Genomic DNA, 24,824 nt, shown 5'->3' with positions numbered 1-24,824 from the left:
CAAATTTACCCGTTTCATATACTAATTTAATTTTACTGTTCTCTGTAGTAATGTGAGTGAATTAGTCCATAATCAATGCTGCTATATTCTATGAAATTCAGAAACCTTGTTTAAAATATTAAAAAAAGTTTCAATACATATAAAAAAGGTATTGTAGTTGATCACTCTCCTACGTGTATTTCACAGGTGTTGATTCCAGTTGTTCTTTTATTTCTTCTCCAGTTTTGGATTCTGCATAAATAGACTGCACTGCTTTGCTGATCCAATCTTTTTGCAGTGTAGCAGTGTAGCAGCACATCATGCATATCAATGAGAAGAGTGAGATCAGAGAAGGGTTGTCTGTCATATTTCATTCTGTAGTTACGAAGAAAGCTATTTGATAATGAACAACAATGCTGACTTTCCTATTGCTAATAAAATAAAACAAGCACATTCAATTACTGAGCAATATTTCACTGAGTTTAAGGATTTTGTCATACTCTTGGAAGCAATATCAATGATACAGGAAAGCTAAATTAAGAGCAAGGAGCACAAAAGAGAGTAAAAAAATCAAATCAGACAATGCCTTTGAAGTAAAAATATTTATAAATGTTAGTGGTGTAGTGAATATTCCTCTAATGGCAGTATAGGTAATAGTTATTTTGTTGTGCAGTTTCACAAGCTGTTTTCTTTACAGTGGCTGAAAAACCACAGACGTTCAGACTTTGTAATGATTTCTCTAGCCAGAATGCTACAACTTTATCTGAAATGACCTACAAAATAGCTCCCGGACAGTTCCGCTTTCCAGGTCATAGAGCAAAGAGTCTTTCCCCTGACACACACGCTGCTCCTGCACTGCTCAGAAGAGCACCATTCTGCATCGTGCTGCAGAAGCTACTACCTAAACATTCTTTGTATTTCTCATGTTATATGCAACCTGAGTGGATCTGCCAATCGTTACCGTTAACGCCTCAGCTCATATCACACGACGTCACAGGAAGGACTGGTGCTCAGACAGACAGACAAGCCCCTCTAAACCCCACTATCCATTAAGCCATTAAACCTGTGACTTGCTGCAAGCTCCATAATGCCTTACAGGTGAATTAGTGCTGATGGGTGGAGTGGTGTGTCTATCTCTGATGTCACTGCAGGTGATGTCACTGCACACACTCACACCAGGGCCAATTTTCCAGATGGCAATTTAACTAGCAGCATGTCTGTGGACCGTGGGAGGAAAAATACGGTTCTAGTTAGGATTCACTAGGTTTAGTAATGGTGTCATTGTCTTGATCTGATTCGCATCTGGCTATTGATAGTCCTCTCTTTGCTGTGATAAGGTTTGACATCCTGTTCACTCTGTTTTAATATATATCTATCTGACCAGCATCCAGTTTTCTGGCAGGTCCGCAGTTCACTTGAATATGTATTATTGATTTAAATGGGGTTACTCAGAGAATACATTGTGTAGCTCTCCCATAAACTCAGCATCAAATTCCTTCAAGGCATCTGCTATCAGATAATCTGTATGTTCAGGTAGAGAGGGCTGTTGAAGATTACTCGGTGTTTGTTCAGTAAAATATCTATATGCAGTTTGAAAAGATGAAAAACTACCTAGAGAGACTGAAGGGTTGTGGGAGGAGCTTAAAAGTAATCCATAAACTGTCAATCAAGACCTACTTAAGGTTTGAGCTTTTGTGGTGAACATTTACCCTCCAAAAAATCAAAGAAATATGCAAATATCACTTAGCTGTACTCTACTGGGAGGGTAGAGAGCCTTTTTGTGCATTTGCTTTTTTCATTAAAGCTTTAATTATCTGTTTACAAAGAACATATTTAATATTTGATTGTTCTCATTTTCAGCTTTTCTATAAGCCATAGTCTGTGATGGAGCCTCCAAATTGATAGCAATCATTATGAATGAATGCAGAAAAAATATGCAAGGATCCTGAAATTCACAAACTGCAGGAAGAAAAAACAACAGAACTGTGGAGACAGAGACTGGAGCTCATTTATTACAGGAGAGCAACACAGGCACTCTACCAGGGGGTTCGAATCTCATTACACTTGGTCCAAAACAGATGTTCTTCTTTTAGAGTTAGATTATTAACGATAAACTCTTTCTCTCCAGAGGGGACTTGGCTCAGATAATCACTAACGGAAATGGTTCTGAATGCTGCTCTATTGCAGTGTTGTGCCACTTCATCAGAAAAGATTGGGAAGACTGGCAAGATTTAAGCATTTCTCCTAACATTGGTTGGGAATATTTTTTTTTCGAGATGTCTCATTTGGGTGAAGTGTAGAATTTTATTTTCAAACCTACACAACGAAAATCTAAGTGGTTTCACAGATAGGGTTTTCACAGCTTGACATCAAAGAAGCTTTGAGCTGTAACCCACAGCACTGGCATTGGACAGATATAGTCACGCTATGCAAGGAATAACCACATGTCCATAGGAGTACATAATTAGGAGATTAAGAAATTATATCCCTCTGTCATCGGACTACCAGCGTGACTCTGTAGCAGGTGATGCTACAGTACATGCATGCTTCATGTGCAAACTCTGCCTGTTCAATGAAAATGTTCTCCACCTGCTGCATTTGCCCCCAAGGACAAATGACTTAGAATTGCGCCTTAGCAGCTGTAATTGGAGACAGAAAGATTAATCAGTCTCAACCAGGGCAGCAGGTGGGGGCACACAGTATATCTTTGGATAAAACAATACCTAAGCCGTCTGAGACGATTAACCTGCCCATCAATCTGCAAGTGTGACGTGGCTCTCTTAATGTGCGTACAAAGAGTAAACTGGCGTAAGGATATGATGCAAGATTGTTCCTGGTCAATAGCTAGAGGATGTGATCGGTCTGCCTTTAGTTTTAGATAACTGTCACATCACTTTCAATAACTGCTTCTCCTCTTCAGGGTCAGAGTGGCCCTGAGCCATTCCCAGGATGCATTGGGTGCCTGTCCATCGCAGGGCATACACAGACTGCAACACTCACACACTCCCCAGACATCATTTGACATACCTGTTTGTCTCTGGACTGTGGGAGGTAACCCATGCAAACACATATAACCTTTGCACAGGTAGCACCCTAGGAATTGAATCCTGGGCCCCAGCAGTGTGAGGCAGTAATGATAACCACTGCACCACTATACCACCTCAGATCAGTTCATAATGTTTGCTTAATTAAACTACCGAAGAGTGATTAAGTTTAACATTGTGGTCTCTTCTTTACCAAAAAAATTATGGATTTGATATAAACATTGAATAGACAGTGCTATCCTTCTTGTTATTGCGTGAATGCACATGCAGTACCTTTTGTTATCCCTTTGACTGACTTTTTCATTACCGTTTTTCTCCTGCAAAATATACCGGATATCCAAATCATAGTTACATCTTGCTTTTACCTCCCTCTGGCAGACCTAAATGTTGAGTGTTGTTCGGTTCTGGGAAGTGAGAAAGTCTGGCTGAGATCTCTCAGGGAGGGAAACTGGAAAATGTCCTCAGGACTGTGAATGTGCCCAAGCCAGTTGATGGCGAAGCAGTGCTGACAGGAAGTCAAGGGGACTCTCAAAGCCCATAGCAATTCAGTCAAATTGATAGCTAGCTCTGGGAATGTATGATTTGTGTCAGTGACTCAAAAAAATCAGGAACTACAGAAAAGTCCCAAGAGCTCCTGTGAATGTTGCAGACCTGAAGGATATAAAGTACAAAGATACTGAGAAGTTGGTGTGGTTTCCATGTTTTTAAAGATACAGAACATTAGTACTATTGGTCACTGGCGGTCAGTCAAACCTTGTTTGTGATGCTTCTCTTGAGATTTAAGGTTTCCATTGTGCATCTTGTTTTATCTTTTGTTTTATAATGTATGATTGGAGTAATGCACCACTAGCTCACAATAGTACATTTCTGGAACAAAACAATTAATCAGCTGTAAATTACCAAAAAAAATAAAATTATTTAGGGAATCAGAGGTCTGTAGTTAAAAACAAGCATTTGATGGCTTTCAGTTCCAGATCCAAACATTAACACATTTTCACCTTGAAATGAAAAAGGGAGGAATTGAAATGTTTCTTTAATCTTCTCGGAATCAGCCTATCAACATCCCAACCCCAGATGCAGCTCTCAGAGTAGAGTTGAAGAAGTGATCCTAACCATTAAATGTCATGATGTACAGTACATGGAAGCATATAGCAATACGTTTCAGAGACATTTTGTTCCAAACCCTGCACTGAAATTCGTTTTAAGAAAAGAGTCATACTAGATGACACCTTCAGACTGCCCCTTTCTGCTATATTTGTAATTATATGTGTTTAACCTCCTTGCATTTTTAGCTTTGACATTCATTTCCTCTGTCTTTTCCCTCCTGGTTCTGAATGCTCTTGTCTTTCCTTGCCCAATGTTCCCTGGTCCTGTCGTTTTATTACTGCAGAGCTGCCCATTATGCCAGACTGCTGTTTTAGAGAAACTTTCCTTTCCTTTTTTCTCTATTTTACATTCCACACCCTAAGCCTTAATACCCCCCAATATATTGTCTCTGTTTTATACATTTAAAATCTCATCTATTAGCTGTGATTTGTAGACATTGCTAACATGAGAAAACAAACCCTTCCTCAATTTTGGCCCAGAAACCCAAATTTAAAAAATGTCAGTACTACAATAGGCCAGCTTAACTTTTTCTTTGACCAACTCCCCAGACCACGTTAACAGCATGCGGAACAGACTGTAAATTGCTGCAAGGTATGGTACAGTAGGCATTATATATGACGTGAAAGACAGTTAATCATGTCGACAATATTGAAGGGATGTGCAACAGCTGAAGTTGATAATTAAAAAGGCTTCCAATTGAAACGCAACCGTGGGATCAATCTGATAAAAGTAGTATTTGTTTTATTACTGTATGTTTGGCATGCAAAAGGGTATATTAAACCTTATTTTAAAAATTAGCACTCGGTTATTACAGGATATTGTATAAAATATCTACCTTAAATGTCTCCTGAAGCATTTTATATTTCTCGATTGCCTTTAAATATACGTCTTTCATTTTGGCTTGGAAGTCTGTTTTTTAAAGTCTAGCCAGTGACCTGTGGATCCTCTGTGAGGCAGGAGTTTTGTTTGAAAGAATTCTATCTTAGAGACATGATGTCAGTTATTGCTTACATCAATTTGCATTCACAAAGGACCTTTTTCCCCCTGTTTTATGGCAACACAGGTTTTCTTTTCCACGCATTACTAATTAACGTCTTTAAAACGCTCTCCACACTGTATAGTAGTTTTAAAATGTCACCAAAGTACTCCAGTTTTGCTGATGGTACTCTGTCTGTCATACACAGCTTTCGTTTATGCTCTCATGTTTCCTAAAGAGACTGGAAACAGAATTCTGTTTCATTCTGAAATAATGTGAGTACACCTGTCAAGCAGATGTTTTTGCTGAAGAGGAAAATGTGAGCTCAGGAAAGCAGAGCGAATCTACCCGAGCGTTTCCAGAGATCAAGGCGTTTTTCACCTGCAGTGCCGCTCGAGTACGATGAATCATTTTCATTGAAACTAACCAAATCTACGGACCAGGCCACAAAAGTCAAGCTTTTTTTTGTTGTTGTTGACAAAGTAGATGTGAACTATGTGGATTTTAGTTGGGCAGTGACATTTTTCCAGTTTAAAAATGCAAATGGTTTTATTGCCCTGTTTGATTTGTAACTGGAATATCCCGCTGCTCCGGTGGACACAGCAGTGGATGTACTGTATAAGACCTACTGTAAGATGAGCCCGTGTGCTGGGCAAGTCAGCTGAGAGCACCAGGGGCACAGCCATCAGGGTGCTGACTAGAAAAGGTGCACAGTGCTGCAGGAGAGCTGAGTAAGCTAACCGCGCAGGCTGCGGGGTGCCGCGCTTAGCTGGTGACTCAAGGACACCGCAGAGCTGCGCACACGGGCGGTGTGCTGGTGGAGCAGGCAGGGAATGCATTCAGGTCCGTACTCGAGCAGGCGGGGGTGAAAGCCAGGGGATGTGGAACAAAGGGCAGCCCAAAGCACAGAGGGGAGCGAGGGACAGATCCGGGAAACTCGATTAAAACACACTTCGTAGCTAAGGGCACATCCAAATGACGCTGTCGCAATAGCGAGCAGGGTCCGAAACTGAGATTACGCAGAGGAATAAAAAGTCGGGGCTTGAGCCGAGAATGAGGTAGAAAGCATAGCAGAGGTCAGGATTCCAAACCAGGCGCAACGAGGACTCGGAGAGCTCCTGCGGGCGTGGATGGAAATTGCTCACAGGTGTTGCAGATTTTCCTGGCAGAATGCGTGGCCATGGTAACCAGCACTGGGTCACAGGTGGAGAGGCCGGCTATCGTGACAAACGCTAGCTCGCTGCACAGTTTTGCAGCGGGGCCAAGCCTGACTGTAACGAGTTAAAAATACTTTATAAATGTGCCAGTGGCCGGATTGTGGCAGGACCAGTTGTATTTAATTAAAAACATGGGCACTTATTCATTTTGACGTATGCTGCTTTTTGGCTAAAACTAACTATTCGCCTATGGATGATTACAAACGTATTACTTTACTACCTAATCAGTTTTGTACAAGTTCCTTGCCTGACAAACATGCTTTGCTCTTCTGAATTAGCTAAGAGATATTTCTTCTATTTTTTCAAATGGTAAAACCCCTCCTTTCAATTCTTGACCCACACAGTTGGTTTGTAGCAAAAATAGTTCACTAGCTCTCCCAGTAATGACAATTTATAATACATTATGAATAAACTTATATTATTTACCCAAACTGAAGTAATTTATCTTTTACAGTTTTTGAATAGCATTTGAATCTGTCAGTTTTCCATACACAGTATATAACACTGCACAGGCTTGGAATGAGGTCCAGTGATAAGCAGTTGAGCAGCTGCTGTGGTGCCTCTGCACTGTTGTGAGCTTGATTTTTGTATCCCTTTCATTATAACATTTTTAATACCAATGCTGTGCATTTATTATGGCATGGTCAAAATGCATATAGGTTTATGTGGTGTTATTTCATGTAGTGAAGATTAAAGTAAAACTTCATTAATATATTTCATGTTTAAGAAATTACTTTACATGTTTTAAAACACAAGCGAGTCCCACAACTAAATCTTACTCTTCATGCCATTCACTTTCAAGCATGCTGCAGGTGATACGATCCATGTGCAGTTGCACAGCTTTTCAAAGCCGTCTTGCCAATACGTCATTTGCAAATACGATAACCCTACATAAGTGGATGAATGAATACAGGTTTGCCAGGTGTTGCTACAGTTCAGTGAAAGAGAGAAGGCACGTGCTCCAGGAATATAGCCGTACGTCCACTATCATTAGGCTGCTAGAGTCCTCCCAGCTTGTCATTGACCAGCACCCAATCAGTCCTGTTGAATGATCCAGGATGAACTACCTGAAGGATCAATTCTATACAATTACAGCAGCTAACACAATTAAGTACAATGGAAGACCTATAAACCTGATTAGATCATCAGATGAATTGGAGCTGCTAGCAACCACTGCAGGATGTTGTACAATAGTGACATCATGACTTGACATCACCAGGCTGCACGGCAGCAGTTGTGACGTCAGCGCAGTTAACAGGCCGCTGCATAGTCACAAAGCGGGGCAGTTTTTATTATCTATTAATAATGCTTCAATGCTTCATTTAGCAATGGAATAGCCATTGTGTTCAGTTCACTGATCTCTGTGTAAGGTAAACAAATGTTATTTCTGTTGCTTATTTTGACATTTATGAATAAATTAAGTGATCCCACTGCCAAAATTTATATAACAGTTTTATGCCAATTATAGCTTGGATCTAGGGTTGCTTATCTGTTGCAGTTCTGTATCAATTTCCAATATTATTGCAGTCCACACTGCGGATTTAGTTCAAATACATTTTTAAGCAACACCGGCTTTATCTGTGCTCTAAAGTCTGCAATGATGCACACTTGGGTACACAAGAGAAGGAACTCAGACTGTATGAGCAGGTGGGTTTCTTTTCTGAGCTACACACATGCAGCTGCACAGATGTGTCTCCATTCTCTAATCCAATGAGCCACGTATTCCCCTCTGAGCCCTGAGGGTCTGGACCAAGCAATATTTCTCAGTGCTAATATGATGGAAGGATTATTTGGCCACACAATCCAAAATATTGTGAAAGGCAGTGGTGTTATTTTTGCTTCAAGGAATATCATGCATCAACATTTCAGCAGGCCATCATCTCTTCTTTGCAACTCAAGAAAGAAAGAGGGTCTGTAATGGGTGTCATGGCTTCATTATTCTAAAGTCCAATTTGGGCAGCTTTGTGTGACTACAACACTAATTTCAGTATTATTACCCATGCCACTCACTGTACAGCTAACCCCTTAGTTCCCAGATTTGTTGCAATGAAAATATGTCAGTCATCGACGTCATACCACACATTCTTGTGTAAGTTCTTTCATCAGCCCCTAAACTAATTACAAATGGCAAGGACGGATCACCTCAGGTTAGAGAGAATTTTGACGCTTTATCACATGATCTTTGCAAGTTTACAGAAGGCGCTTTAGGAATGCAATGCTACGCTTCATTTAATAGTTACCATGGAGACCACTGTTATATGGACTGCATAATTTAGAATTACAAATGTAGTTTTCTATGGTTTTTAGCTGTTGCACCACGAAAAGACAGTTTGCATTTAAATTACATTTGCATTCTTTCACAGCTCCATCTTTCTGTATTTATTATGTCTGAATATCACCAAAACTACCTTTGACATCACCTGGAAAGTTAGATAAAATACAATTACTATGTATAGCATCTAACTGATTTGAGATGCATGAAGTGATGTATCTCAATGTAATGTATATTTCTGCAGAAAGACAGTAGAGCTTTGTAAAACACCCACACACTACACATTCCAAAATGTGTAATTATTAATTAGAATGCACTTTGCTAACGATATGCAGAGAGCCTGCATTTATATTTAAAAAATCCTCTAAAATGTGAAATCTTTAATTTAAAAAAATACCAACTTTGCATTTTCCGTGTTTTTTGCAGTTACAGTAACATATAACCCATATTCATGTATTTACGTGTATCAAAAATAAAAGTTATTACAGTATTACTATTTATGATTTGATATAAATCGAAAGGGCATAACCCTGGGTTATTTTCCCATGCCTCCTTAAGATAAGAGATTTAATTCATCTATCGGTGTTATTTTACATAGTGCCTTTTATTCATTAATATGCAGCTTCATTTAAGAGCACAGACAGTAATATTGTTACTGTTTAAGTAAGTAAAGCAAAAATAAACTTTATTATTTGCATCATATTAATAATACATATTGTATATTTATTAAACAGTGTTGTTGATATAATAATATACACTATTCTAATCAAAATGATATATTGTTATTGTTTTAAATAAGCTATAGTTATTTGTTCATGCCACCAACTGGTCTCGTCAAAGCACAAGCATTCACACCTCTCTGCATTTCAGCTGGAGCAATTAACGAGTCCTACTGGAGCTGGAGAATGGAGATCATATTGTATCGATAGGGCTGAAGCTTTAAGATTGTTTATGTGTAAATCACAAAGGGTCTTCAGGATGTGAAAAGTCCACCAGAATGTAGAATATAATTATAGACAGATGATATGTCAGTAATTGAAAAAATTCTTTGACATTTAGCTGTAAGACCTCTTGAGTTATTGACATAATACAGCAGATTATAGTAACATGTGGTTGATTTTCTGCCTTCTTTAGCAAAATACCACCTTGCTCTAACCTTGATCGTGTTATTGCTATAGTGAGATTTACTGAGATGGTTTGCTTGGATTAATAAGAATGAATAATATTAACTTTACACAAAGTAAAGTTTACACAATAGACATGGCAATGTAGAAGTGCTTCTCACCAAAAATACCGTGCTTTTTTTATCAAAGAGAACTCTGACAATGCTAGATGATAAAGTTATAACCAATATAAAGTATTATTCTTGTCTAAAACATAATTTATGGAAGTGCAGTTTAAAGTCTACATTTCTAATAGCAGCCTTTGCTGATACAGTATGTAAACACTTTCAAAGTATATGATTTCTTTCAGATTTTCAAAATGATAAATAATATTAAGCCCTAAATATCAGTTTATAATTCTAAAATTAATTGAAAGATTACAACTTTGATACGAAAATCTCTATAGACCTGAGTAAAACGTGTCTTTGAACCTCTAGTACAGTGGCAGATCTTGGGTGCTTTAAAATGGTTTCCCTTTCATAAAACAACATCATCAACAAAAATACGTAGTATGTGTACAGTACAATAATAATTAAATATGATTTATACTTAATCTGAAATAATTATTTTAACATAAGAAAAAACATACGTAAAAAATACAAACAAGTGTGCTTCACTGATCCAAGAATCTCATACACTTCTTTTTTCTTTCTTATACATATAAAAACACATTCAGAAGGATGAATACATAAAAATCGAGAATTACAATAATTAATCTGAAGGTATATGCATGTGTAGATGCTGTACTAACTCACTAATAAGTGCAATGCAGTAAGAAAGTGAGTCCAGGTTTCTCTAAATTGTTTAGTTTAGTTACAAGAGGCTTGAATTCCTCCATTGTGATGTAATCTGTAATTAAGCCATTGAGATATAGACAATTTGTGTCTACATTTGGAGTTAAGAGGTAGTTTTTTTTGCTGATAATCAAAGCGATCAGAATGGATTGCTGATTTGAGTATATCTGTTCTAAAGCGTAACTTAGCTGATTGGCCAGATAGTGATATTGGAAATGTGGTGCTGCAAGGCCACCAGGGTCTCAGCTCCTCTGGAATGTAGCTGGTATTATTTACATCCGTTTCATCATTTCCCCTTTATCCGTACACTCATTCTCATACTTATTAACCAGTTCTCAACCCGAATGCAGAATTTCTATGAATTCTAGGTACCGGTGATTTAGAAATTAATCTTTTATGGGCAACTTTATCAAAATCCATGTGAAAATCTAAATACACTGTATTATATGTTCTGAGAGTGAGCATTACTAATGCTGTCTTGAGTGACAGTTGGAAGTGTTGTGTCAATGGCTTATGACTAACAATTGAATAACACTTGTACCCCTGGGTACAATTGGATATATGCCATTGAGTCCTAATTATTTATTTACCTTGAGTCCTTCTAGGCATGAAACACTTTATGTTTTAATGATAATGAAAATATGATCAATCTTGCCTTTTTTTAAAGATGCATCCATAGAAGAATATATAAATGAAAACCCACACAAAAGCAATACTGATTGCCGCAACAGAAAACTATGTTATATGAAGACTTTTTTTATTTTATGGAATTAATTAAGGTGTTTTTGTTGTTGTTGGAAATGTATGTATTTCTCCTGGACAACATCAAATTTAAAAAATAAATTTTATTGTGTACTATTAAAATGAACACCGTGAATGATGTTTGCATGAGCCTGGCTTCTGCATTTCAGCTTCAACTGTATTTAATTTGAATAGTCAGAGGTGAAAAACAACATTTTCAAGAAGCCTTCAATGCTTCCTGTTGTCTGTTATTGAGTTAATGTCCTGTGGCCGAGCGCACAGTATGATCGGATTTCGCAGACTCTCCATGTGTAAGAGAAATAAAAGTATGTGCTTTGCCTTGAGGCAAGCTGTTCACATCACTCTAATCTGATATTATAGAGTCACCTATTGATCATTGAATTCAATACATAATTTGTTTAGGCCAAACCACAAAGCCATGTACAGTCTATAGCAAATAACCTATAAACAAAAGAGGCCCTGTGGCAGAACTGTAATAATCCAGTCATTTTGTACTATATGACTGCTGGAAAAAATATTTTTATAGTCTTAGAAACAGTTATACTTATGAATTGTATTAACTTTTCTGTCCTGTGATGGATGTGAAAGTGTTTGCTATTACAAGCTACAGTACATGAGCACATTTCACTGACAGTTAAAAATGTTTCATAAGTCTAGCTGCTGAAAACAGAAACTTTTATTTGACTGCTACTATATTGTTAACACACAGAAGCTAAAGTAAATTGCTCCCTAAGCAAAAAGAACCATAAAAGTACAGTGAGATCTGTATTTTAGAAAAACAGTTGGTGCATCCAAATTTATTTGGAAGGGAATCTAAAGATTCTTAATGTTTTGGTGTTTTGGGCAGGAAATTGCAGAAAAAAGTCAATAAACAGAAATTTGAAATGACTCATTTATTTTGAGGGCACAAGGATTTTGAAATTCTTATCACATATGCTTGTGTCAGTAAGGGCAAAGTTTAATTTAAAAAAGCAAATACCAAAATGCCACAGTAAATCTAGCTTTAAGTAATCTGCTTTTACATTTTTTTTTCTTTTTAACAATTATCTGAAGAAAAATGACATGAAACTGTCATTTTCTAATAAATTGTTATATCACCGCAAAGTTAATTCTCACATAGCAAGAGCTTGAGAGAAGTAGACAAGCAGATGGATTAATAAAGGATGATTATTTTATTTCAAAATAATTTTAGTTTGCCACTGTTTTTTTCCCTATTTCTGTTTTACCTAAGATCACCAAAAAAAAATCAGGCATTTTACTTTTACTTTGCATAAATTCCGAAATTCATGAAAGGTAAACATGAGTCCAAAAGGAAATTGATTGTTTAAATCCATTTGTGCATTTTTTTAAGGACAGATATCGTTCAAAATGTTTACCTTTTGTTTATCCCCATCTGAGTGTTGACATTTGATGCAGCAAGCAAATGAAGACCCTGAGAAACGTAATCAAACACAGATTTTTCTTAGAGCTTGATTGTTTTTGGACTGGTCATGTTACTTGATGGTGTAGCTACTGTTGCTCAAGCAGTGTGATTATCAGTTGATCCTCTATTACATTTCAATAATGCTGTCAATTTATTCACACATTATAAAACAAATAACTCACAAATTGCATACCATAATGGGGCTAAATTAAACTCCTCTCGCGATAAAGGCCTTTTATTAACTAGATTGCTGTGTGAGGTCATTTGGGGAAAATAAATGGTAGCCCCAGCCAATTTCCACAGTGGAAAATGGAGTTGTTACTTATCTTTAAAATGACCGAGATGGGAACGGATGTAAAAAGATGCCATTCTTTAATTCAGATAAAAATTGCTTTTGTCATTTTAATTTTAAGTAACACAATGTTCCTTTAAAAATTATGTCTTGGATCTGACCAAGTGTACATATCTTAATGCTTTTATTTTAATGATCATAAGCCATAAGAACTTTGTCACAGGGGAAGTACATATAAGGTCCTGGAGTGACAGGACATGGAAGAAAATGTTAACTGCTGTATTTCATGGCTTAAGATAAGATCACTTTATTGGCCATATACAATTTCTTGTATTAGGAATTTGTCTTTTTCGCACACCCCAGCTTGCTCTCCATGAGACACAGACACACAGACAGGGAGAGACACACAAGCTTGGGGTCAGAGCGCAGGGTCAGCCATTTAAACGGCATCCCTGGAGCAGTAGGAGTTAACCTTGAAAATAAAATTTACTCCAATTTATTGCATTTTTTAAAAATGCAATACATTTGCTTATCCATTTTGTTTCAATATACAATTTTCCTGATAAAGTCAACAGAAAAATGGTGATTTTAATATAATTGCACCTAATGCGTCTAAGTAGTAGAATTTCTCCCTTTGAAACTGTCAATGTCCTTTTGAAAAACAGTGTGCAATGCCCCTTTCATGACTCAAACAGGAGCATCGGCTTGGCTTGCTCATAAGTGAATTATCTTAGAAAGGATAAATCACAATATACTATACATATGTAGATGATTGATAATGATGGGTCATATCATGCATAGAGACGTTTTTGAGGAATTAAATAAGGTAATAGCACACTTTATCGCACAATTGTGTTCCAAATAAAAAATGTTTTGCCTCTAAATTGGGAACATAGAATACAAGCTGCAAATGCCATTTAATCAGTTAGTTTTGCCCTTTTGGTATCCAGGTCAATGTTTGCTTAGTCCGACAATGACCTGCTCTCCATGATGTGTTCCACATGGCCATTCTAGTCTTCTCACTGTGTAATGGTCTTATATTCTGACTTATTCATTTCTTCTACTGGCTCTTCTTGATCTTATGATCATACATCTCTTTGTGCGTCTTTGGGTTGCCTGTGTTTCGGTATCATTAAATGTGTGACCTGTGGGTCACATTCATATGCTAATATAGGCAGCACACTGATCAAAGATCCCTTAGAGTCATATTTAATCTTTCAAAAGCACATTTACAATGCTTTTAGCTCAGACATTTAAAATTCTGTCAATGAAATTAAGTGACCTAAATAAATATTATTGTTGACCTCTCCTATCTTGATGCCATTTACTGTACTTTCATTTCTTTGGGTAGAGCAGGTTTGTTAAACATCGCTTTCGTGCAAGTTCATATTTAGGTCTGCTTATTGAGTTTGCCTATATCTTCGGACTTGTTATTGTTGTTCTGAATTTGGTGCAAATATAATTCTCAAGAACTTCTCCCTTTTTGTAGTTGGTGCATTTTTACGAAAATGTAGTGCTGATAAGGTCAGTGTTTTCAGTTCCTTGTTTTTTAAAGGTGTCCATAAAAATTCAAATATGGAATAAAACACTTTCTCATAAACAATAAATACTGTGGATAATACTAACTCTGGAAGACTGAATTATTTGTCCTAAACACATATGGTTGAATCGACTTCTGAATATCGCTTTTTAAATACAATCTGTCTGAAGAACATGGTGCCAGATATGGTCAGCAATTTTCAGCATTTAATTTAGTCAATTTGGCAAGTTTTTGCTGCAAGTTTGTTAAATCAAATCATTTTTAAATAATTTGGATGCCAGACCATTGTAGGACACACACAAACCCACACAAGTGCACAAGGACAATTAAGAGACACTAATTAACCTAACTCAGCATGCCTGTGGAATGGGGGTACATACAGTACTGTAGCATGTGGAGAAAACATATGGAAAACATATGGGAACATGAGGGGACTTTGACAACTTCACACAGAAGTCACCCCAGTCCAGAGAAAAACCAGATCTGTGAGATGATCTTTCACAAGGTCTGACTAATCTCAATTGGTACGTGCTACACTGAAAAATGAATGGTTATTCGATTCATAAAAAAGACATTTCCATTAAAGCAGAACCAAATAAATATGGGCAGTTTCGTAGACTGGAAACAGTGAAATATGCCACCTGAACAACTGCAGTACCCTGTTAAATTTAGAGTAACACAAAAGGTTTTGGTACTTTCTGTTGTACAAACGTAACAAAATAACAAGTAACATAGTTCAAGTAGGGAGCTGCATCGCCATGCGTAGGCTGCAAAGGAACAGGTAAAGTTTAATTCCAGACTGAAAGGAAAATAAAAGTGTCAAACCTGAAGATGGCTCCACATCCGAAATTCTGTGTCTCTTAATTTTTACTTTCAGCACGGGATAAACTTTTACCTGTTCCTTAACAAGTAACATATCCTTTTATTTACTTGAGAAACAGGAATAGTAAACAGTATTTAAAAGGAGTTTTATAAAGTATAAAGAGAAGGCTTTGTTAATTGCGATACCATTAATAAAAAATTTAGTCTTGGATGTGTGGGCAGTTCCACTGATCTTTTCACAGTTTATAAACAGACGTAGCCACATATCTTGTCTCGGATAAAGCAAAGTAAGGATTTTTTTAATCGTGTATTATTTTCTGTTTCTGAATTTCACTCGATGATATGCAAGAAGTGAGACAAAGGTAGGAATGGGGCTTCCGATCTGCAGAACAGCTTGGCTGTACCGTAAGTTAGGTATTTATTTGTTTCACGGGTTAAGGGCTACCCAGTTTATTTTGCCCAGCAGTGTCCATGTTATAATCAAAGTTTGAAAACATATCTAATTCCATTAAGAAGAAATAAGGGTCATACATCACAACTCCCACCTACTCAACCAGCATCACTGACAAGAAAAGCTCTGCAAGTTTGCCAGGGAATTGATGCCAGAGCCCTGTCCACTGCAACATCCTGTAGTTCACACAGCCACGAGTGAGAGCAAGAGGCTGTAATTGTATGTTTTTAATAGCACACTTTACTTCCAGGTATACATGTATTACATGGCTGGATGAGACATTACCCCTGTCTCTTAAGAAAAGGTGGAACAAGAAGGGGAACAGAAGTTATTGCTCTCTGTTTTCGAGGGGACCAGCTTCAATAGCCATTAAATGCGCAAGGGTCATTGCACAATAGTAGAGTTTCGCATGGCTCATATCACCAGCATCAATATTCTTCCCCCCCAGTACCGTTTCTGTGTGATTACCATGTGCCATGTTGGATCATTACATGCATTTCTGGGAAATTACAGTAATTTAACCTTTGTGGCTTATGAGCTGCTGATGCGGATGTAGTCAGCTGCAATGAGGCTATCAAGAATTAATGTGAAAAACAACAAAAGCACGGCATACATGCCATACTGTACAAACAGTATATACATCCTCCACAGTTTTTAGAGGCTGGACTGCAATGTGTACAGAACAGAGCATTGCAGTCTTAATGTCCAATTTTTAAGCTTTGGTAGGGCTAGTAATTGAGGACAAGGAAATAAAATTGCTGAAGGTGGTTCAAAGCAATCTTTCTAAGACTGATACTTTGGATGTACAGGTAGCTGTAAAATAATTGCCATTGGAAAACCACACCTTTCAAAAATAGCAAGTAATTCCTTGTTTTTCCTTAGGATATCTTGATCATCACAGCTGATTATTAGCTGATTATCACTATACTATATTTTTCATAAAGCAGAGCAGATGAAATAATAAAAGCCAGCAGTCATGACCGTTGTTTGGAGAACAATGTTTTGGTGCAGAGGTGATAAAAAATCCAAATGTGTTTCCAAATGCTAATAATACAGGGCCTTGTGTTCATAATGAAAACCTAAATAATGAAAATATGCAAATAGGTAGAAATGACAAGAAATGTAGGTAAAAAATACCCAGGAAATCTGTGAGTAAGGTATTATCCAAATCCATCATTTTAAATCTGGATGGATTCTGAGATATCAGGATGTTAGTCTGAATAAAATTATAACAAGTACAGTAGGGCTCTGCCTGGGGAATTTAATTTTCTTTCAATACAGAGCTCATTACTTGCTTGTCACTGCTAGTGACATCATCCATAAAGACTTTCATAATAAACTCCACAGGAGTTTCACAGCGTTGAATAACTTACATCAACTCACCACAAACACTAATCAGCACACTCCTTTTAAAACATCAGTCAGATTCAAGAATCAAGTTCTCGATCGCATTTCTTACCCTGGGAATTTATCATAGAGTAAAAGAGAGCTTTGTGATGTCATCTGACTGGGCAGAAAAAGTGTTCAATCCATTAACACTGAGGTGCTGTACTTACCTCAGATTGTTACCCATCTACAAACATTAGTGCAATCAAAAACTGTTTTTAATTATATGAGAATAGCCTCCACTATATCCAAGTAAAAATTAAACATTGTTAACATTCACCAAAAATCTGCAAAAGTTTTTGTTGTCAGCATCACCGACACACCCCATGGTCATAGTCATCCTTTTTTGGTCAAAAATCCTGTTTTGGGGATTCCATAATTAAAACAGATATTTACTATTTGGCATTTAATTTAGGTTTTTTTTTCACTGTGTATAGGATGAGCTGCATTCAATTGGATTTTTTTTTAATTAAATCTAAAATGTTAAAGTTTGGAAACATTTTCACAATCAGAAATAAAGCAGGTGGGGGTAAGGAGACGGAAAATGTAGTAACTCAGAAATAATGTTTTCATATTAATCTATTCTTTATTAACATTAATTTATTGTGGTTCAAGGCACTATGTTTAAGCTTTAAATGCAATTAAATAAAACTTAAATCTAATGTTTTCTCTAGAGCTCTTAACCTGAAATAATCATATGCAGCACTTAAGATGCATTGGTAATGAAAATGAGAGAACAGACTAAAACAATACTGTTTTTTACCCTGAAGTCAGGCTTGTGTCAAAGGTGTTTACAACAAAGTGCCTTTCTTTTCAGTTACTTTTTTAATAGACTCTTCTGTGCTGCTGTATTTAAAAGCAGGAGTTGAGGCAAAATATCAAAAGCGATATTTGCTAGCAGCTGCATTTTGCTTAGCTAAGTGCTAGGGCTATTCTGTTAATTTGTCTTTTGCTTACATTCTCATTATGAGGCGGCTGACAAAATCGCCGTCTCTTTTAATTGTTGCTCCAAGCTACCTACTTATAATGAGGGAAACTTCGCTTCTGTTTCTCAGAAAACTTTCAAAGAATAACACAGACTTCATGAATAATTTATATCTTTTATTCATGCAGTAGGTTTCAGATGTGAAACAATGTCTTCATAGCCTGCCGGTGAAGATTACCACAAGTCATGTGGGTCTCTGTGTGTTTGGCAACAAAACGCATCCACTTTTCCCAGAAAGTCACCTGGCTATTATTAATTTGCACCACACTGTGGAACAGACTTCCAGCATCAATTATTGAGCACGCTGACTGGGTTACAGGGCAAAAGAATAGGCCAGATGGTAAGAGACATGAGTGCAGTTTACCAGTTGTGTTGTCAGGCTGAGTTCCTTTGCCAGAGTCTAACAAACTACATTATACCAAGTCTTTTTCTTAACACTGTGTTGGGAAACCAAGAGTTTTGAGTTGTACCAATGAATTCACCTTGTACAGTAGCTCCATGGTGCACTGCAAAGATATAAAAAATAGACGTCTGCTGAGTGACCTGAGTTAGTCATTGCTAACTTGCTGTGATACAAATGTACTTTAAGTGAATGGAGTGTATATGGATCCCACTTTCTCCTGACTATGAATCTAACTGTGAAGCTGAAATTGCCTCTCATATGGTGATGGTGTCTGCTATGGCATAGAGAATTGGTACAATTTATGTGTCTCTGACAGTCTCAGACTATTTACAATATTAATACAGTCTGTAAGTTTGCTAAAGCAGATTTTAAAAAAGAGTGTTAATCCTTATAGGTCTTTTCTTGTTCAGAAAACATCTGTTTGCCTTAAAATTGTAATTAAAGAATTATTAACAAAGAGATTTATTTTCTGTACTGCACATAAAGATTAAGTTATACATATTGCATGCAGGGTGGTGTGATGGCACACTGGCTAGCATTACTGCCTGGCAGTGCTGGGGCCCTGGGTTCAATTCCTGGGGTGTGTGGAGAAAGCACCTGTATGTTCTCCCTGTGTTCGTGTGTGTTTCCACTGGGTGCTCCAGTTTCCTCCCACAGTCCAAACACATGCTGGGAGGTTAATTGGCTTCTGGGAAAACTGGCCCTAGTGTATGTGCACTGCGCTGGACTGGCGTCCTGTCTAGAGGTTATCCTGCCTTGCGCCCATTGCTTGCTGGGATAGACTCTGGCTCCTCTGTGACCCTGTATTGGATAAAGTGGTTAGAAACTGGATAGAAGGATATTGTATGCACTTGTGTACACAGACATTTCCAGTGACACACTTCTGTATATTTTAGATAATGTAGATTTTGTAGGATGTTTTTTTTTTTCTCCCATCTAATTGAATTAGTATGGGATACAAAAGTCTGTGTTAATCAATTCAGTTTGATAGTCTCCAGGCTAATGGTGTGAAAACAAGGCCATTCTGTGTTCTCTAACCTGTCAGGTGCTAATTGACCAATGAAATCTTTTAATAGGAGTAGGCCACAGGGAGTTTTCTGATGGGTTATGAGATTAAATGATAAGAACTTACTGTATAACCATGTTACATTGAAGTAGATCCTTGTACGTACTGTACAAAACTAGCTAGACTTAGCTGCTGACTTGCTGTTTGTGTGTTTTTCCCGTCTTTTTATTGCTTATTAGGGCTCTTAAATTCAATTATATTTCTGCTCAACTATACCATTTAAGTTGATAATATTTTTAATGAATTAGGCTTATTATATTTTTCAAAGAAAGTCATAGAGCTGGGTATTGGAACAATCTGCGGTGCTGTAAGTTTTAAACCTTCAACCTTCCAGTTCCAGTCCAGAGACCTATCCAATTAGCACTGGTGCGCTATGGGGTATAGAGTACAGTGTCCAATACAGTACATACAATTCCATTAGCAGAGAATATATTTCTGTAAATTAAAACTTCAAGGTAGATTTTTAATATATACGGTATATAGTGTATTAACGACCCAGAATATTAAAAACTTTGAATTACAAAATACAAAAGTGAGAAATAGTCAAATAATTCAAGACATATAACTATGGACAGAGTATGTTTGTTTTGAATTTAATGAAACTGATTATCATACTAATCCTCAACAGGTTGTTTCCATTTCAAATGTTATTTTAAACCGAGTTCCTTTGCCAGAGTCTAACAGACGACATTATACCAAGATATCCTATCTAGTAATATTATATCCTAATATCCTAAAACTACAATGCTATTAATAAATGTTTGATTGCCATTAATGTTTGTTTTGTATGGTGTACGTTTCATCTTTCCCCAGATGAGGAAAGTAATTCTCTGTCTTTTCCTGTTTTACAGGATCGCATTTGAAGCCCATAAATGAATGTGGGGCAGAGGGAAAAAGAAAGAGACAGAAATACAGGGCTGATCAGAAATGTTGACCACAAGGGAAATAAGCACAAACCAGACTAAAGCAGTGATATATTGAAACTCAGACATCGCTTTCCAGTACTCTGCTCAGACCAACAGCCACCCGGCTCAGCAAAGCTTACTCCACAGGCTGTATGCAGCTGCCTTCTTTAATACAGTTGGGGTACGTCTTAACAAGATCTTCCAGCTGCTGCCATTTCCATTTTACTGGCTGACTTGTCAGTACGTTTATTAATCTTTGCCTACATTGAACCGAGCAAGGTTGTCTTTGCTCAGTCAGAGACTTCAGATCATTTATCTTGCCTTTTTGAATCTCGAGAAAAATAACACTGACCGGATAACTGTCTGCAGTTGTCGTGGCTGCTGGAGCAGGACAAATGGCTTGCTATGGAGGCATAGTGATGACTACTTTATACTGGTGGGCGGCACTGTTCTCTTTCACACAGATAGCTGGGGTCAGGGGAGACTGCTGGCTTATTGAGGGAGAAAAGGGCTTTGTATGGCTGGCGATCTGCAGCCAAAACCAGCCGCCTTATGAGGCCATCCCACAGCACATCAACAGCACCATCGTGGACCTCCGTCTGAATGAGAACAAGATCAAGAGCATCCACTACTCCTCCCTCAGTCGCTTTGGCAACCTGACCTACCTAAACCTGACTAAGAATGAGATTACTTATATAGAAGACGGGGCCTTCTCTGCCCAGTTTAACCTCCAAGTCCTGCAATTGGGATTCAACAGGCTGAGGAACTTGACAGAGGGAATCCTCAGGGGTTTGGGCAAACTGCAGTATCTCTACCTCCAAGCCAATCTGATTGAGACGGTGACCTCCAACGCCTTCTGGGAGTGTCCCAATATCGAGAACATCGATCTGTCCATGAACCGTATTCAGCTGCTGGATGGCGGGACGTTCGCAAGCCTGAGCAAGCTGACTACGTGTGAGCTGTACACCAACCCCTTTCGCTGCTCCTGTGACTTACTGGGCTTCCTCAAGTGGCTTGCCAACTTCCCCAACAGGACCAGCGAGCGCATGCTGTGTGATTCCCCGCCGGACTACTCCGGCTACAGCCTTCTCAGCCAGAATCCCAATCAGCCCAGTTATCGCAACGCTCTGCAGAAACTTACTACCTTGTGCTCCGAGGACTATGAGCAATCCAACTACAATCCACCCCCTTACATTGTCACCTCCATACCTCCTTCACCGACCCCTTGTGAGGTTGAGGACTGTGGTTCTGGAGCTGAAACTATGGCAATAATTACAATTACCCCAACTCACAGTGACCCCAGTATGAAACCCCATATAGAACTTAAGCATGTAACCCACACCAGCGCTAGCCTTACGGTCCGGATCCCTCACCCCTTCAAGAAGATGTACATCCTTGTGCTCTACAACAACAGCTTCTTCACCGATATTCAGAATCTCCGAAATCAGAAGGAGGATATCGAGCTGACGGGTCTAAAAGCCCACACCAGCTATACGTACTGCGTGGCTTCCATACGCTATTCCTTGCGCTTCAACCACACCTGTCTGACGATCAACACAGGCCCCAAGAACGGGAAGGACCACGTGCCCAACTCTTCCACTGCCACCCATTACATCATGACCATCTTAGGCTGCCTCTTTGGGATGGTCATTGTCCTGGGGTTCGTGTATTACTGCCTGCGGAAGAAGCGGCAGCAAGATGAGAAGCACAAGAAATCCGGCAGCATCAAGAAAAACATCATCGAACTGAAATACGGAGCTGAACTCGAGAGCGGGACGATCTCCCAGCTCACCCAGAAGCAGATGATGGCTGGAGAGAACATAGCCCGCATGCCGTACCTGCCTTCCACAGGTGAAATGGAGCAGTACAAGCTTCAGGATATTATTGAAACCCCCAAAACAGCGAAAGGGAATTATATTGAGGTGCGGACTGGGGAGCAGCCCGATCGCCGGGAGTGTGATATATCTATCTCCGGGAACAACCAAGGCTCGGTGGCAGAAATCTCCACCATAGCTAAAGAAGTGGACAAAGTCAATCAGATCATCAACAACTGCATCGACGCTCTCAAATCCGATTCGACCTCCTTCCAAGGTGTCAAATCCGGAGCTGTGTCCACTGCAGAGCCCCAGCTCGTGCTCATTTCAGAGCAGCCTCAGAGCAAGTCTGGCTTTCTGTCCCCCGTGTACAAAGACAGCTACCACCACCCTCTGCAGAGGCATCACAGCATGGAGGCAGCTCCGAAGCGCTCCAGCACGTCCTCCAGTGGCTCCATCCGAAGCCCGAGGTCCTTCCGCTCGGAGGGAGCCTACAAGTCGGAAGCCAAGTACATCGAGAAGACTTCGCCCACGGCCGACAGCATCCTGACAGTCACACCGGCAGCTGCCATCCTTAGAGCGGAGGCAGAGAAAATCAGGCAGTACAGCGAGCATCGGCACTCGTACCCCGGCTCTCACCAGGGCGAGCAGATCGAGGGGCACGGGAGCCGCAAACCGTCCATCCTGGAGCCGCTGACTCGCCCCCGGCCCAGAGACGTGACCTATTCCCAGCTGTCGCCCCAGTACCACAACCTCAGCTACTCCTCAAGTCCCGAGTACACCTGCAAACCAGCACACAGCATATGGGAGAGGTTTAAACTCCACCGCAAGCGCCACAAAGAGGAAGAGTACATGGCAGCTGGGCACGCGCTGCGGAAGAAAGTCCAGTTTGCCAAGGACGAGGACTTGCATGACATTTTAGACTACTGGAAAGGCGTGTCGGCCCAGCACAAATCCTGACTCCGCTCAGACTTTTCTTTTCAGATTTGGACCAAAATGAAACAGAACAAACTAGGAAAAAACAAACAAACAAACAAACCTTAAAGAGGTTTAAAAAGAGAAAATAAAATAGAGAAAAAATACGTCCGCAGCTATTTTTATTCGAAATGCGTTTCTGGACATGAAAAATAACGTCTCACGCTAGTGAGTATCTATGTACCAAAATAATGGGAAGGAAATAGGAAGAATAAACTGTACAACTTGATTTCACCGTCATTTTTTTAAAGAAAAGACTTTTTCAAATAATAGCATTGGAATATTATCCTTTGGGTATCGCATGGCTGTGTCCCGTGACTGTGGATTAACTGTTGTGTACTTTGAGAGAAAAACAAACTAAAACGTCCGCTGAACACTGTATGCAAGACTCTGTGTATATGTTTTTTTTGTCAGAGAGCTACATCCACATGCACACATTTTTTTTCACTCCGTAGCGTAAAGTAATATCAGTGAGTCCTACGTTCAAAATAACTATGTACAGATAAATTTCTATATTTGCAACGTTTGCTGTAAGAAAAGAAAATGAGAAAAGAGAAAAACGACCTGTTTGTATCAGGTTTTAACCATGGATTTCAGAGACAACTTCTTCATTATTATTTCGTGTCTCAAATGAATGTCTCCTGTCCTGATGGATAACAATTGCACTGTTCAATGAAATGGTACGTCCATTTAGAAATCACCCTGACTGTTGTTTTTATCCTGTGTTGCATATCTTTTGCAGACGTCACGAGTCAAACTGCACAATACTAACAGTTGAGATTCATCGTTTCTGATTTAATTTTCCTACCAAAGTGCTGTGGTAGCAAGTCATTACATGCTCTGCTGATATCTGGGCCCCGAAATTAATCCTACAGACCTGAGGATGAATGTATTCTTTACATAATAAAAGTGTCTGGCAGCTTTTACTGTAAGCTGCAGTCTTGTTATTCACAAGCTTTTTCTTCGGGTTGTGTTGAACCACATGAAAAATGAACATATTACTAGTTTTTATTATTTTTTATTTTACCTGGCAGGTTACACAAGAATTTCCGAAAAATAGAACATGTATATCTGATATTTACAGAACTGAAGGACATGGTTACTAATGTACCTGAATTCCAGTACTAAAATATGTTAAACACTGATCCATGCAGCTGTGTCATAATTACTCCCCTGCAGGAGACTTGTTAATGAACCAGCCACAAACGTGTAATGACCTCTCAACATTGAACACGCTACAGAAGCAGACAAGTAAAGCTGTTGAGTAAAAATGTGTTCAGAGTGAATAGGTATGAGAACATTGAATGTAAAATGGGATTTTATCATTTCTATACATCACCAATATATGTATATGTGTATATATAGAGTATTATATAAAATTGGTAACATTAACAGGCCTTGTAGCTGGTAAACTATGAGTGTTTTATATTGTTTTAATGAAGAATTAT

The 24,824-nt window shown here is 38.6% G+C and overlaps 1 protein-coding gene and 1 long non-coding RNA gene across 2 annotated transcripts in view; both read left to right on the top strand.

Moving 5' to 3' along the window:
* LOC148818739 (uncharacterized) overlaps window positions 1–20,615 on the top strand; it is a 73,360-nt gene extending 52,745 nt beyond the window's left edge. The window contains exon 3 of the long non-coding RNA XR_016094413.1: window positions 20,534–20,615. This is a non-coding gene — a long non-coding RNA (uncharacterized LOC148818739). The remainder of the gene's footprint in view (window positions 1–20,533) is intronic.
* Window positions 20,616–20,982: 367 nt separating this feature from the next.
* On the top strand, window positions 20,983–24,299 carry elfn1a (extracellular leucine-rich repeat and fibronectin type III domain containing 1a). The gene has a single exon (XM_088936607.1). The coding sequence runs from the start codon at window positions 20,983–20,985 to the stop codon at window positions 23,359–23,361; it is 2,379 nt and encodes a 792-aa protein (XP_088792733.1). The 3' UTR covers window positions 23,362–24,299.
* The last annotated feature ends 525 nt before the right edge of the window (window positions 24,300–24,824 follow it).

Source organism: Atractosteus spatula, chromosome 18 (genome assembly GCF_055471065.1).
Source record: "Atractosteus spatula isolate fAtrSpa1 chromosome 18, fAtrSpa1.hap1, whole genome shotgun sequence".
Taxonomy (NCBI): domain Eukaryota; kingdom Metazoa; phylum Chordata; class Actinopteri; order Semionotiformes; family Lepisosteidae; genus Atractosteus; species Atractosteus spatula.
Note: the sequence above shows the minus strand (reverse complement) of the source record. Positions and strands in the feature narration are given on the sequence as shown.

Excerpts from the sequence above, each read along its gene's own strand:
- elfn1a (XM_088936607.1), top strand. The coding sequence starts at position 20,983 with ATGGCTTGCTATGGAGGCATAGTGATGACTACTTTATACTGGTGGGCG.